Source organism: Colias croceus, chromosome 18 (assembly GCF_905220415.1).
Source record: "Colias croceus chromosome 18, ilColCroc2.1".
Classification (NCBI taxonomy): domain Eukaryota; kingdom Metazoa; phylum Arthropoda; class Insecta; order Lepidoptera; family Pieridae; genus Colias; species Colias croceus.
The window spans coordinates 1,282,080-1,299,512 of NC_059554.1; the positions used below are offsets into that span (position 1 = coordinate 1,282,080).

Here is a 17,433-nt window from a genome sequence, read left to right on the forward strand (position 1 = left end):
TATGAATTACTAACTAGATATAAATCAATTCTAATTTGTCTGTACGTTTATTGTTACATCGAAAACTACTAAACGAGTACCGTAATGTATTCGAGTCCTATAGTAAATAATATCACATATCGATACAACTGATGCATTTTTAATATAACGTGTGTTTGATTATTTTCATACGTGACAAGGGTTTGTAAGTCTGTCCGTGATTAATGTGGGAGTCCTACACCTGCTGTAGTTGAGAATTTATGTGTAGATTTTATGATATCGATGTTTAGTTTAATATAAAGACTTATGCGTTTATGCATATTTTTAAGCTCAAATTATTGATCTTAGGTTGGATTATTAAGGTATTTAGATATTTTAGACCACGTCTATTCTACACTATATGGCTCGAATTACAACTTCATTTTCATAAGCTACACCAAATTCTAATCTTATTCTTGTCTTGTTAAAAATTTAAGATTTTTTTTACTTTTTTCAACACCAGTATTACCTTTAAAAAAATTTTTCCAATACACTATACAACTTGAAAAACATGATTTTGAATGTGAGTTTGAGTTTGAGTAGCAATAAAATGCTAACAGCAAAATGGCGCTTACGGGTGTACAAACATTTACAGGAGGCCCCCTCAGTACATACTGTTATCTGCTCTTCCAGCTCCTACTTTAATTCAATCTCTTACATACTTCTAGATGCCTGGTAGAAGACTCTACATATAAGAATTCGAACTTTTCAAACCCTAGATTTCTAGACCCAATTCTAGATAAAAACTGCCTTAAATCCTATATAAACTATTTAGTTTTGACAAATGTATCCATGTGACCGGGTGAGGTAAATAAATAAGACTTTCAAAGACGGGTAATTTGATTTATTCTTCAGATTTTATACCCGCTTGTCTTCACAAAAAAAGATAGGTATCTTTAAAATACAAAATGAGATCACAAAACACGAGCTACAAAAGAACAAACAGACAAAAACATTCAAAACAGCATCAAAACAATCAACTTATAACCCTTATTATGAAAAGCCACCAATTGAGTGTTGACACTGGCTAAACCATATTTGATGGTGTTAAACTCGAGCGCAGCAGAACAAACACAGATGTGACGTGAGCAAACAACTTCACTGCGTTTGGGGTGTAGGGTGGACATACTTATGAATTTTTAAGAACCAATAAAATGTTTTAACCGATAAAATATGTACATTATTTTAAATTTTATTCAAAAAAATATGTTTAATATTCAGGAAATTATGTTAAACTTTTACTTCTTTCATTCATACTCTGAAGAGAAATTTTGCACAAAATGAAGGTAGTAAATCAAACAAAAACGATAACCGCTATTATTACTTTCATTATAATTATGATAGATAAAATATAACTTGAAAAAACATTGCTCTTTCTGTATTTTACCTCTTCACAAAAACCCATTAAAAATACAAAAGTACCAATTTTTTAACGACTCTATACATTTATTGTCCATAGAAATAACACGTCTATTTACTTGTACACCCTAGCCGTAACTAATCTGACGGCACATGGGTCAATATAGCCCACTGTGGGTTTTTAGTTTAAACTATTCAAAAATAAACTGTTGGTCTTTGGCAAACAGTTCCATAGTGATAATGTGACAGACTGACACCAGTTTTACGGAAGCTAGATGTCTTGGACAATTTATTCGAGGTTATTTTATTTAAAAAGCATGCTAAAGTACGTATTTTTTATTTATATTATCTGAGGTAGTTTTTAAAAACCTATGAAGAAAATTGTAGGGCCAAAAGTGTGCATAAATATTGTGAAGTGATTTATTCGCGCTCAATTCAAACACTTATTAGTTTGACAAAGATCAGCTTCTTTCAAGTTTACATAATTTTTGGTTACTGCCAAACTATAAAGAAAGATTTCAGTTTACCCCATAATTGCAAAACTACCCTAATGAAAGAAAAAGTCACAAAAAACCAGAACATTCTGAAACCTACATCGAATGAAAACACCCAATAATCAAGAATTCAAAAGAAACGGTCTCTAGATTACATTAAAGTGACAATAACCATAAAAGGACATTTCAAAAGCATAATTAGTTTAACGCATAAAGGATCGACACATTGCAAGCGGGCAATGCTGTTATTACCCTCGTTAACAATGACCAGGCAAAGCGTGTCAGCTGCGTAAAGACAATAGCCTTTGGCTAAAGTGAAGGGGTTAGCAATGTCTTTCAATAATTCATTTTTAACCCATATTTTAGGTCTAACGAACTGTAGGGCTTAAAGAATACTGTAAATACTATAATTAATGGACTGTATGACAGAATTTGGATAACATTAGTTCCTGGCTTTTCTCGAGGACTTTCTCGAGGACGAGGCTAACAAGTGTACATACATAAAATCATAATACTGTTACTTTGTTTCCTAAATATCCTATCAATCGATTCAGATTTCAACCATTTCATTAATTGCTGTCAATTTCCAACCTCTCAGTTATTTCGAGGCAAAGAAAAATAATCAAAAAAGACAATGCCCCAAAATTTACCACACTACTACTACCTAGTTAGTGTTAATTCAAACCAATACAATGCATCCAAAACCACATTACTTGGTAGTGGAATGAACCGTATTTTTCTAACTAATACGATTAGTACACAAGCACTTCTAGGTCTTTCGATATGTATCACTCGGTTCCCGGAATCAAATGGTATGACGTTTAAAGCCTTTAAAATTTATCAACCGTAACAACAGTTCGCACTTATTTATATCATTGTTGTGTAAATGTAACAAACAAACAAATAGAAGGGTAGTATTCAATGTATTTTTAGTAGATTCAAATGAATCCAATAACAATAGCATATAAACTATTTTATTATAGGTATATGAATTTCAAGTGATATCTTTGGTAATAAATACTTAATTCAGTATCTTGATGTACTGGACTTTCCAAATTATCATCATTTTAAGGTAGGTTTGCTGTTGTTATTTTTTTCTCAATGACTTGGCATTCCATATCTCAATTCTTGAGGAAGATCATAGCCGATGCAATATCTTCATAATCTGGTATCACCACGTGACAATTTTACAAAATTATTTCAAGTAAAACTTGTAAATGTGGAACTACTATCACATAGCTCCACCGTTGTTTACTTGCCTGTCCCTTATCACAAGGGTGCAGCTTATCAGAGCAGGTAAGTTTTATTGCGCCCTGCTTGCTACCGTTTCAAGGTTGTTTGCTTTAGGCTTTGACCCCGAATGGGGCATGGGACGGATGCTGTTTTGATATTTTATAAGAATTACGTTTGTATTATTATTTAGAAAATTAAGATGTTTGGTGCATTTCTTATTTTTCTATTTAGTTTAAAATAGAGCTAGCTAAGTACCAATACATTAATATGGTCCTAAATAGTAATACTACCATAATTGGTTGATTAAAAAGGTTCCTACCAGAGAACAGTCCTAAACAATGTAACTCCATGGTGTATTGTAGAAATATGTACCTACACAATAGCACTATATCATACTGAAAAACAAATCAAAAGATAATTCGATTTGTGTACGATTACAAAATGTGAGAATTGAATCAAACCGAAATAAAGCATCAACAATAATTTCTAGTTACTGATTTAATTTTACCATGAACGGCCACCGTCAATTCGTAATGGCTCAAATTTTATTTGTCCGAAATCGGTTAAGTATCCGTATCGAACGACAGAGCTGGGTGGTCGCCATCTTTTTTAATTTTTTGTTAGCGCTTGTAGCTAGCCACGGGTTGCCAACCGTCTTGCGTTACTGGGACTGTCATAAACTAACAGATATCTAACATTTTTATGTGCTTTCGCCTTTTAAGTGGTATTATCCGTAATTTATATGATATTTTCAATCATTTGTGTGTCTAATATCTGAATAGTTAAGTTATTTAATAGACTTTTTCATAGCTTTATTGTGATTAACACAAATCCCATAAAATCAAAAATCATGGGAACGAAGGCCGAATGTTTGAACAATATTCCCTACCATTCAGGTACCTGTGGTTAATTTTAGATCTTGAAGCAATTAAATCGTAAATTATTACGTCACTAACCCATAAAGTGGTCACCGTTTTATGGCGTATTAAACTGGGCCCGTTAAGGGTCGATAAATGTGGATACTTACTAATGAATCGACCTCAGGATCCGCTATGTAGTAGGGTTTTTCTTGGCGTATCTGGAAAGATAGAAAGGCATTAGATAATGGTACACACACTTATATTGACCGCGGTTGGTGTCCACACGGTAAGGTTTTATGGGATAAATAATATGCATAATAATGTTAGGTGTGAAATACGAAAGTTAATATATCAAACTGGTTGTCATAAATAATTTATTTCAAAACTGATTTTTATTTTATTACGTTTTTACACCTTAAAATTTGCATAAAGTGTGAAGTTCAACTTTCATAATTTAGCCATCAAAATAAAAATGTAATCAGCTAATGATAATAAACTTATAATAATATTATTGACATTTGATCCCTTACAAGAAAGTCTCATCTGCGAGAATAATCTTTGATGAAGAGATTACCTACAAGAGTCTAGACATTGTAGTTTTATAAAAACTTCTATTACACAGTAACCCGTTAAACAAACTAAAAATTTCCAGTGAATTAGCGTAATATAACGAAGAATTTTCGCTTCGTTTCACATCATAGATTATATTATAGATGTTCTAATATTATTTTATTACTTTAAATAAGATTTTAAATATAAATAAATCAGACTTTATTAAACTATTTTATTTTATTGGATTAAACTTTTATTACTATGTCTATAAAAAAATAACGGAAATTCTAACATAACTTTTTTATAACTTACTATAAAAAAAGAGCAATCAGTAAGCTAAGCATAACAACCAAACGAAATTTCCTTAAAAGTACTAATAACAAATATGAAAAAAATACTAACAAAGCGTGTGACTTTCCCTGCGTTTACAATAAACTAAAGCTATAATGAGTGTGTTACTTTTTATCATACTCTTTGGATTTTAACCTTTTTTGTTCAGGCGGAAATGTGATACCATCACGCATACATACTGAGTAAATGTCAGCTTTTTGCCTAGGTATTAAAAACAAGATTGTTTTAGGTTAGATTATCCACTTGGAAATGTTTTGCTGTATTTGTTGTTGAATTTTAGAAAAAAATGATTCGTTTTTGATAATGTTATAAGCAAAGTTATAAACTATTGATGTACCTTCATTGAAATATAATCACCTGTTTTTGCGTGTTTTAGCAAACATTCAGACATACAACTTGTACAAGATTAGTCACAATTTTTGTTCAAATTAATCAAAGTCTCTATAATTTTCTAATTATTCACGATTAATTACCCTTTTCCTTGTATTTATCAAACAGTTAAATGATTAAATAATTTGATCACTGCACTCTGATTTTAAGATAAACTATCGCTATATAATCAACAAATTGCCCAAAAACTTTAAACTAATACATAAGGAAGGCGTGGGTTTATAAGTGTCGAAAATGGGGGGTTCTGGGTCGTCGGGCTCCAAATGATGGACTTCCTTCAGCATGGGCGGAGGTGGGTCAACGATCGCATGTATATGTTTACCCCGCGGCGTTGCGTGGCGTTTATCGATTTAAAGTTGAGATGTCAGGATTTGCATGTTCTTATATGATGCACATTTTTGGGCAGAAATTTTATTATTTTTAGATCATTTTTTAAATTTGGTTTTCGCTAATATGTATATTTATTATCGAATTGTGTTTAACAATTGATTTGGTAACAGTTACTTTAAGAACAGAGAAAACTATGCATCCCTCAAATTAAAGTTTCATTTTTACGACCACCGCATAAATTACCTACGGAGATTTTTCGAGGTCCATAAATTTCAAAGTTATTTTATAGTACTATAAAATAAACAAGAGTCTCTGACAATCGTCACAGCATCTACCTGAGTCTTTGTGCATTTTCAGTCGATTGATAATTGAATTTGCCATTGTACCATTTGGGTATTGTAAGGAGCCGTGACGGTACAAATTTCTCATAACTTTTGTCAATTTTTTGTGACATTTGTATACAAATGTACTGTGAACGGGTGGAGGATTACATTCTGTTGTATTATTATTAAAGTCCATTGCAAATAGTGAGTATTTATAGATCTATATAGGATACTTTAATTGATCGAAGTCGACTGTCATGATCTTTTAAGACTTTTAAATAGCATAAATTGTAATCATAAAACAAACAGACGCTCCATAGATTTCTGTTTTCGCAAGTCATACTCATGCCCTAGGAAGCCCTAACGAGGCAGCACAATAAAACCATCGGACACATTTTACTGCGACATTTATAGTTACGGAAGAACAGATAACCGTCGCACGCGCATCCTATAAATAAAGTTTTCATAACAGGAAAGAGTATTAATAATATATAATTTGAAACTTCTTCAGAAGCATGCGTTTTTGGACGCAAACTAAAAAAAACACCTGCCTTCAATCTTAAAGTTATTAAATAGGAGGCGACTTCTAAATTACAAACGACCTTTGCGATATAAAATGATTTAGCATTAAACACTATAATTGTTTAAGTGAATATGGGTCATATGTTTGGTGTGACAAGTGTCAAAATTGCGTGTACACTTTGATATATTGAATCTCCGATCGATCAGCGGGCATCTTAGGTAGCCCGCTTTATTTTCTCGTATAAATAGATTTTTTATTAAAAATTACAGGGTACAGGCTTTTGGTAGCGATTTTGATGTCGCGATACGATACTTAGGGTAATAACCGTCCTTTTAGTGGTATCCTAATATGTACTTTATGCATAATAAATACGGTTCATTATGAATTATATCTTATTTATTAATTTAATAGACTTGAGATGGAACGTAGATTTATGGCCGCATTCTTCGGGCGAGGCGCTAACAATGTATAATGAAATGTTTTTAAGTTTAATCTTTATTAAAACTTGGTCAAGTAGTTTTGTGAATAGTTATTTTACGTAATTGTTAATTATTTAGTGTTAAACACAAAACACGTGTAAGCAATAACGACATGATATCCCCTATCTTATAAAAAGTTTACGGATTTATACTAAAACTATTAAAATATTAGATTTAACAATGTTTTTAATTTTCACTTCCATAATAATAAAGTGATTTGATATTTGGTTAACTTGTTAATTAAAATTAATCTGCGCATAACAAAATGAATGACGTAGTTTTCATATGAGGAAACATTCTCAGAATAAAATTATTAAAGAGTGCATTAAATAAATGGACACCTACTTGATAAATAAAACTAAATTAAAAGGATTTTAACTTCACAATTTGAATTAAAAACTTCATATTCCATCCATTTTAGCAAAATAGCAGTAAAAGCAAAACTTTCCAATTCGAATTAACCGATACGCGACGAGCGCCTTTTGTTTCCCGCCATAAATATGTAAATCATAGACAACTATTCATATCGGAGCGTATTCATAAATATTTTACTGGTAAGCAGTAAAATAGCTATGGAACTCGGAAAAAAAATATTTGTTGTTCAAGCGAAGCACATGTTTGTAAGTTGGCAGATGGAAGGCCAAGACGGCGGGGGGAGGCGGGGGCTCGGTTTTTTGCTGCGAGCCCAAAATTTTATTTTTAATACAAAACTCTGGAGTGCAGGTAGACGGACCACGGGTGTTTGGTTAGTGTTTTTTTGCCCTCGACTTGATTTATGGCCGCGTTCGTTGACGATTTGTGAGCGGTAATTTCGGTGCGTTTTGTCACTGTGTGCATCATGATTTATTAATTTATAAGCTGAGGCGTGATTCTGGACTGTCGGAAACGTATAATTTCTGTAAGGTGTTATTTGGACGTGATTTGTCAGTCGTCCGCGTAAATGATATGTAATTTTTGTAATGTCCCTTGTGGTTTGTTAGTTGCGGGATCGTAAGCGGTACTGTCAGCTTTGTGTTTTGGTGTCTTTATTGTGTGTCCTTTTTAAATTGTTTAATTCTAGGATACGAATTCAATCCTTTATCTCTTGGGCCTTTGTATTATCTTTAAGCCTTGTCTTCTGTTCCATCCTTAAAATAATTGGATCAGTATTTTTCTTGACATTACATTTTTATGTTTCATTATCTGTTACAGTTAAATTGCCATCATCAAATTCAACACAGCAGTTCTAGACAAACACAATCTCCAGATTTATGATACAATTGCATTGTAACAATTAAAGGAAATCACAAACTAGCACGTTTCGTTCCGTTATACGCCCGTTTAACCCTCCCAGGGGTGGTTTTAGGTCAGTTTTTCGGTCATTAATACAGGGGCAGAATTAGATGGTCGTAAAAGTACTTAATTACTCACACAGGAATTGCGTACAAGTGCTACCTTTGTTTTCGTTTTTATTGTTATTACTTGAGTCAATAGAGACACGAAGATATTTGGACATTTTGGTATTGAGTAGGAACTATAGTATCTTGTGGGACAAGTAATAACAACAGCTGATGATGATGATTGGTGGAAACATAGTAAATTTAACGTAGAAGCTGATTTAATTGTCAGGAAAATAATCATCTTGACATATTATAACATTGTTTTTCAGAGGATAGTAGTTAGACATCTTCGCTTACCAGCAGGAGATCGTGGTCAAGTGCTTCCCTACTGTTCATAAAAAATAGAACTTCAAGTTATTACACACACACACACATTAACTAGTGAATCATCAAGAGCCATCAAAAAAAGTAAAGGTTTCAAAGAAAGAAAATTATTTTTCTACAAACGAAAGTTTAGGTAAAATTTATTGTTAATGAATTTTCTGATTAAACTATATCGATTTGGATGTTACTATCGAGAAAACCAAGAAACTCAATAATTACATTTTACAAAGCAATTGCTTTTAAATTCCATTGAAAAAGTGTTACAATTATTAAAGATGAACATTAAAGAATTTTTCAAACCATGATCATGAATACAAATTTAAATCCAAAGTAAGGCGGGTATGGATTAGGCAGATGTTAAGTTTTTTATACTATTTTATATTTATAATCTTCCTTTACAAATTTCGTATTTAAACGGTTTTAATTCTTCACTTTTTATGCTTATTGTTATTTTATGAATCGTGAAATATTTTTGAGATACTTTATTTATTGAAGAGACGTTTGTTATGTGTGTTTGTTTATACATTTTAAAGATCTATGCTTTATGATGCACGTAAATATGAAAAAAATCTATTCATAAGCATTTATAAATGTAAAATGGAGAACAAGATTTAAGTTTGATTTGTAAGTATTGTATAAATACCATTATTATTTATGTATTATAGTTTATAAATTTACCTAAAAATGCAAATTTTAACTAAATTACAAGCGGAAGAGTAATCCCAAACAGATCGTTGACTCTATCAAAATTAACTTCAATTACAATATGGCGGACTGGCTCAACATATTTTAATGCAAATTTATTTATCATGTACGTACGTATGTGCGGACAAACAGACGCTTGTTTACGCCTGCAGCGCATGCGCCAAACAAAATAAACATATTTTCATCGGTTGAATCCGGAGTTTAAAATTGATCGAATAATCGTGGATTTGGGTTAGCCCTTGTTAAAGCTGTGTCGATGACTTGCTTGTTTAAGTTATCAAGTGTTCGTAGAATGACAATAATAGAAATAATAAAACTGGATTGAAAGAATCAGGTGAAATTTGGATGCCTAGCTATAGATTTGACCCAAGGTTATATCACAATAGTGATGTTATACCTAATAGAAAACAAAATGTGTCTTGTAATACACTTATTTCAAGTCTAAGATCTCATTCTAAAATGAGTTCTTCCAATATTGGATGGTATTTGTATTCGCGTTTCATTTAGAATTTACCATTACAATTCATACTATCACCCCACCAAATTTCATTAGAATCAGTCTATTTATTCAGGATTAAATATCAAAATCCTCACATGTTCCATTATTGAGTGTTTAAAAAGTTAAAATCCAACCACGTCAGATATTGGTTTTTAACACTAACACGCATTAACCTACTACGTATATGAATAATAAGTGCGGTCCCAAACTACCCTTGCACCACCCCAAGACCCCTGGGGGCAGAAAATTAAAGTGTAATGGTCCTATGTTTAATATTATCTGCGGGTGGATGTTTCGCTTTTGTTAATATAATTTATAAGTTAATGCTTGAAGGGGACGTTTGTCTTTTTGTTTAGTTGCATAATGGGGTATAAACAGTTTAAGTTTTTGGGAAAGGTGGACAGTTTTGCGTTTTGTTTGACGAATATACCTGTGAATCTTAGTTAACCATTTCACTGACAAAGAAATAAAAACATGTATTTAAATAAAATGACAGTCGATAAATTTTTTGTCCTGCATCTAGGTCCATATTAAGAGCCTAAATTTTCACAATTTCATACAATCATACATAAACTGCCGATCATTTTACTATAAATTACCAACAACACCTTTTCATCTAACTTTACTTTTCTAAATCTTTCTTCCAAAGCAAAAGCATCTAAAAATTCATCCAACGCACTGAGTGCAAACAAGAAACCAACACTAAAGTACAGTGTGCAAAAACAACAAGGAACGGCCATTATCCACCCCAGAGCAAACATCCCTTAAGGAAGGGTTATTTGATTGATTTGCCACTAATACATCCCCCTTATCGTAATTTGTGAAGACGTGTAACTCTAGAATAGTTTCTTATATCTATAGCTAATGCATTATGTAATTTAAAGATGGAAGGGAATTTTATTTTTTTTTATTACTCTTTAACAAAACTATACATGGGAAACTTATACAAAACAAAACAAGAAAAGTATAGTTTATTAGGCGGCCTTATCACTTAGAAGTGATCTCTTTAAGATAATATTTAAGATTTGCAAAAAAGAATCTTTGGGCATTTTGAAATTAGGTAAAATATGAGAAGGTATGAAAGGGGCATATTATAGATAAAAAATCTCATCATCATTTGTTTAAAATGGTATTTTGTTATAGACACTACATAAGCAAAAACAAAACCTAAGTGACGTCACTTTGAATATAGAAAATAGGAATGCATGATTACATTTAAAACAAATAAATTTTAACCCCCTTCCAATTATTGATACCTAGGAATACCCTGAAGGTATGACCTAAACTATAGAATGATGAAAATACCCTACAATTTCATAAGCAATGCAAACCAATGTACAATGAATAAGCAAAGACAGAATGCCTCTAATTATATGTGAATTACCGTATTCATAATTACAGACGTTTTACCCAGGGCTTGGTAATAACAGGCGACCCTGATCGGACTAAGTGCATACAATTGTAAAACTATTGAAATTCCCTTTCATGTCCGTTTTGAATGTAATTTACCTATAAGGTTCAAAGTTTCCTGGACTAAACAATTACTTTGATAGCAATAAACTTGCTATCAAAGTAAATTACTCATAATTCTATCTAGCAATTACCTAAAGATTCCTTTAAAAACGATACTCATTATCTATACAGAGTGCGCCAATATTCCAATACGATAAATCATACCGCATGTCACATTAGCGCGGCTTAAAAACATTAAAGTATACAAAATTAAACATAACACAATTAGCAAATATACGCCGCTGTATACATCCAGTAATCCGCGTCAGCTGTTTTTGACCCACCCTTATTTACCCTTAGAGAACCACCCCAGGCTGATATTTTAACGAAACAAGAGGTCATGATATGATGGACGCAATAACCAGAATTTCTTGACCCCTATAAAAGTACCAGGGCCATAAACTTGACGTTTGAATTACGGCGATGGGGGGTCAGCTTGTGCTGGTCTGTGTCTTCGCTTTTTAGGGTAGGTAAATGATAAATGTAGACAATGTTATGTGTTTACATAGGAAGGTATTTGGCGTTCAGTCAAGCGGCGATTAAAATTCTATAAAATTATCGTTAATACGTGGATTTTGTTTTATTGGATTTTGATTCATAAGGCAAGTCCTAACTGATTAAATGTTACATATACAATAGAAACTATTTTATTCAACGATACTATAATAATTCTTCGTTATTATGAAAAAATATGCTTGAATTTGACACTCCTAACTACATCACTATGCTTATAAAAAAAAACTTCAAACTTGCACTTAACCACTAGACCACGATAATAATCCATAAGCCACTTATCTAAACCATAATAAAGGCATATTTCTATACATAGAGACGTCGCATAACTTTCCTTTTTAAAAGTCGGTAAAGCGGCGGTCCAAAAGCCGCGACGTGTTGCGCGGAATGCGCCTGCGCCTGTTGTAATTACACCACTATATACAGGCTGATTGCATTTCTAAACGTATGCTTTTTTAATCTAACTATTTCTTATCTATTAAAACTTAATTATCTAGATTTTTTTGTTGGAATATTGTTTTGATACCCTTGATGTGATATTTACCTAACATTATGATTTAACAAAAGCTTTTTAATTTGAGGAGTGCAGTGAATTTGAATTATACTATGTGTTTATTACTCATTTCCTGCGTAAATGCTAAGTAAGAATCCTTCCAGTTTTGGTGTTCACCTGACCGTGATATTTAAATTACTTTTTGTAAACAAATTTTTGTCTATTTGTCTCTTTGGAAAAAAAAATTGAATTTAAACAGCACCCTGTAACCGTAGGGTATTTATGTCATTATTAACGGCTGCGAATTAATTCTTATTTGGCCTCCATTTTTATCACGAGTTTTCTTTAAAAAATCGCCATACCACCGCCGGCCGGCTTCAACTTTTTACCACCGAACCGGCGCGGCCCGAACCAAAAACGGATATAGTATTCGTATGACACGTTATAAAGGAAAGACTTTTAATTACGGCGCTTTCTAAGTATACCCGGGAATTACCGGCCAATCCCGACAACGCATGCCCATCATTGGCGCATTCAAATTCGGAACCCTCTATTCAAATCGTCCCTAATCGAAAATATTCAAAATTCGAATTACGCGTTAGCGAACCATAACGTTCGAAATTGAATTCGAAAAATGTAGAGCGTACTACATTGCGATATTAACAGTTCTGTTTTCGAAAATCTAAGCGGTTCGCGTTCGATTTTCGAATATTTAAATACGGAACGTGAATGAAATGGAATGGAATTATTTATTGGTGTTGTAAACGGTACCGAGTGGCATTCTGACGTCATCAGTGTTGAAAGAGCGTATGTTTAGTCCAGCATATTAATGCTAAGCGCACAAAAACGATGTGAGCGCCGTGTCAGCCGCTAATTGAGTGGCTCACGCAATCCTATGGGGTTCAATCACTACTCAATTTTATAAGCAAGTCTTATAATAAGGTTTACCTTTAGTAAATAATATAATTACCGCCTTGAATGTAATAAAAAACTCTATTCTTTGGTAATGTCATATTTTTAATGTTAATATTGATTTCCTTTTAAAGATAATAAATAAATAACAAGCATGATTGATTCAGAATATAACTATGTATGTGATAAAATCTAATGTTACCATTAGCTGAGAGAAAAAACTTTTATAAGGATTTATTGAAATTCCAATATTATTAGTTTAGTTATATTGAGCTTGGTGAACGATGACATACATACATACAACGTGTAACATTCTTTATCGTTACGATTTCATTTTGGTAAATACTCAGTTGTTACAAAAATAAATATTCTAATACAGTGCTGACGAAATAAATAAAATTAAAACACCTCAAACTATCTTATCAAATATATTATTCGTCATCAAATCAATCGTCAAAAGAATAAAACTGCACAACAGTTAATTCATTGCATTATGCGCTTGCGCAGCTGCGTCGCCATTTTGTGAAATGGATCATGGCGTCGTCAGAGGTATAGTCGTCAAATTGCGCGCCAAATCCCTCAACAATACACAATGGATGTTAAACGACAGATGTAAACAAACAGACAAACGGACAATGCTTGTATGTTGATCTAATCATTTTGACTCCAAATTGTTTGTGGGAACATAACAATGATGTCAAATGTTATCTGGATGCAAGGTTTCTTAAATTGAACTAAGTATCATCTATGTAGAGCCTGTGTTAGCATAGGCAATTTTAATTTGATTCTAAAACTGTTAAGATATTAAAAACTCGATCACTACATAGTATAAAACAAAGTCGCTGTGAATCCGTCTCTATGTACCTATGCTTAAATCTTTATCTTAAACTAGAACGGATTTGGATGCGATTTTTTATTATAGATAGAGTAATTCTCTAGGAAAGTTTTATTCTATAATTTAGTTAAGACAAAGCGAGCAAATCCGCAGGCGGAATACTAGTTTATGTGGAAGTAAAACGCACTTTTCGTAATTCACTTTGTATAATTCTATGGCCAATTCATATGTTTTAAGGAAAAAGGATTATAAAAATTGGCACAACATTTCATGTTAATTGCATATTTTATGATAAGTTCTAGGAAGATAAACACGTCACGAATTAACAAATACTGAAATCTCTTCAAACATACTGTTATCTCAAACATCTTTATTTCAAGACAAATTAATGTGCAAATATATTCAATGCAATGAATAATTACTAATAATGAATTTTAATAATAATTAGTTGACTATTATTGTTATGGAACTATTGGACTATAATAATATCTTAAAAAAGATTATTATTGAATAGTTTTTTAACTGTTAATACATTCATAGTTATTACATTTTGTGACAAAACTCAAACTCAAACATTTATTTATTCAATTAGACTTCTTCTAGAAGCACTTTTGAAACATCATTACATATTTTTCCGATTCGGAAAGCAGTATCTACGGTGAAGGACCGGCAAGGAACTCCATAGTTGCTTTTCAATTGTGGCATTTGTGAAACAATGTTGATTACAATATTAATAATAATGTTGTGTATTCTTGTTTTTGATTGTATGCAAATACTAGCTTACCGCCCGCGGCTTCACCCGCTTTTTCTAAAACCTAATAAATAGTATACTAAAACTATTAAAACAACCACATCAAAATCCGTTGCGTAGTTTTAAAGATTTAAGCATACAAAGGGACATAGGGACAGAGAAAGCGACTTTGTTTTATACTATGTAGTGAAGAAAACACATTTTAACGGTTTTAAAACAAAATATATTATTCATCTGTTGTGAGAACACTGTATATTATGTTATGCATATTTATGTATATATAACATAATGTATAACTTGCAAAAAATTTAATTACAAAATACAATGTGTGTATGTTATAATTATACCTGTTACATCCAAAACATCTGATGATCATAAATAGCGATAAAATCATAATTCGAGGTTTACAATCATTTTCCTTATTACGTGGTTACACATACATATAAACAATTAAACAAATACTGAATAAAAAATGTTATAAATCAGTTTGGCGCGTCCGAATTTGATGAATGAACTTATTAAAATTTTATTGTTATCTGTATAAATCTTTTGTGTATTTTTTATCTATATTCGTAATTGCTGGTTCGGTTTTAACGGTGCACGGTGCAGACAATTTTACTGTTAGTTCTTTGTTAGCTCTAGTTATTATGTATCTTAATTCAAGTGGTATGTGTTAATAGCCGAACAAAAGTAATCATTTCAAGATATAGACAATGAAAATTAAAAAAAAAACTTTATTTCATCTGTAACAAATTTCATCAGACATGGTTTAGCCATTTTTATGTTAGAACATCGGCGCGTGCAAGCTAAAAAAGTCCAAAATCGACAAAACAAATAGCAAATACTCCATACATCATTCAGAACATTTATTAGATATCCATTTAAAACGCGGATGCTGTGGATTTTGATAGATCCCTCGAAAAACCGGTACTTATAAAATCGATATAAAAATTAATGAAATCGATATACGGCGTTGCGTACGTGGGAACCGATAACACTTATACATCGACAATTATTACATATTACAGCTATACTAAACAATTTAATTAATACTTCAATCGGCTCATTCTAAAATGGTATCGCGTTTTTACAAACCAATTAACACGGCTGCGTAAAAAAATAATTTATTCCCGTCGCATTTTGCGCATACCAGAGCAAATGCTTCGTTTATGACAGCTTATTCCAAGTGTCGATAATCGATATTGCATTAAAACGCAACGTGACCTTGTGAAGACGTCACGAATAAAGACAGTTTTTCTAACGTTCCGCTGCGCCGTACACCGCGCCGTCCGCCCGCGCCGCGCACGCATCGACGGCGATCGGCAATTAACATTCCCGCAATTATTTTTCATTATACACGCTTCCATATAATATCACACACCGGCCACTTATTTGAGACGATGCGGTACCGATTTTCCATAAATATTTTATTAATCGATGCTCACAGCGACGTACAAAAAAAGCCTTTAGAAACGATCGAGCCACGAACGTTAAGAACATGTTATTTTTTCACTCTTTTAATTTCTCGCTCCAAAGATTATAGCAGTCGAGACGACTATGTGTTACGTTATTCTATGTTAATTAAGTCGGTGTACGACAAATGTTCATTAAAATATCACACGTGTGTTTTATCATTCGCCGAGTGAGCGCATAGTCTCATTAAATTCAGATCGTATGGCGAGACAAGTATTTAATAATGAGCGCAATACCTGACCACATTAAGAGATAATAAAAGCTGTTGCGTTAATAAAACAGTCGTAAAGTTAGTTATAATTAGATAATATTGTCGAGATAGTAAATACGAGATCGGGTCATAAAAACGCGGCTGACATTCGGCGCTAGCGCGAGGCCTTCGGAGCGGCGGCGGAGGGCGGCAGGCGGCAGGCGAAGAGGCGGCTGTATCGATGACAGCGGGACACTATCGCAGCTAAACCGATCGCACAGCTCTATATCAATCACTCCACAATCATACCGCGTGCCACTTAAATAAATTTATAACATATTAAGTACGTTGAAAATAAACACTTTACCGTTTATGATTTATTTCGTGCGCCGATGAATTATGTCCGCCGCTTATTAAAGTGTTCTAGAGAGGGAGGTCCGAACTTTATCTCTTTTTGTGGCGATTTCACGTGCCACCGCCACCAATAAACGTTTTATTGAAGTAATTAAAGACGCGATTAGCTTACGTTACATGTGGAACCGGCGATAAATGTGACGGTCGACGTGACCGCGTCAAAATATGTTTCCCTATTATCGGTTACCGTCACCCGATAGTCGTTTCTTTAGATTTATGTAACAATTAAAGTTATTAAATGTCAACAATCTCGATTTATCGAACCTAAGTCAACCCAGCATAAACAAACGTGAACTGGTCAGTACTCTGACACTGACATTATCTCGGAGCTATCGTAAGGTCAGACTCGCAGTAACGATATTAATACATTATAATGCATTACAATTTCAATAATAAGCTCAGAGTGGTGTCTTTGACTGATAACGAGTAAATAATAACATTATAAAAGTGAAACTTGGACGTCTCGACAATGACACTTCCGCTTTTGTATATTTTGACGTTTTAATGTGAGAGTGACAGCT

General features: G+C 32.7%; 1 protein-coding gene across 6 annotated transcripts in view; it reads right to left on the reverse strand.

Moving 5' to 3' along the window:
- Positions 1–17,433, reverse strand: part of LOC123699986 (homeobox protein homothorax) — a 244,097-nt gene that overhangs the window by 199,165 nt on the left and 27,499 nt on the right. For all 6 annotated transcript variants that reach the window (XM_045647060.1, XM_045647059.1, XM_045647058.1 and 3 more), the window contains exon 4: positions 4,132–4,182. In XM_045647060.1, the coding sequence (XP_045503016.1) occupies positions 4,132–4,182 (51 nt within the window). The remainder of the gene's footprint in view (positions 1–4,131; positions 4,183–17,433) is intronic.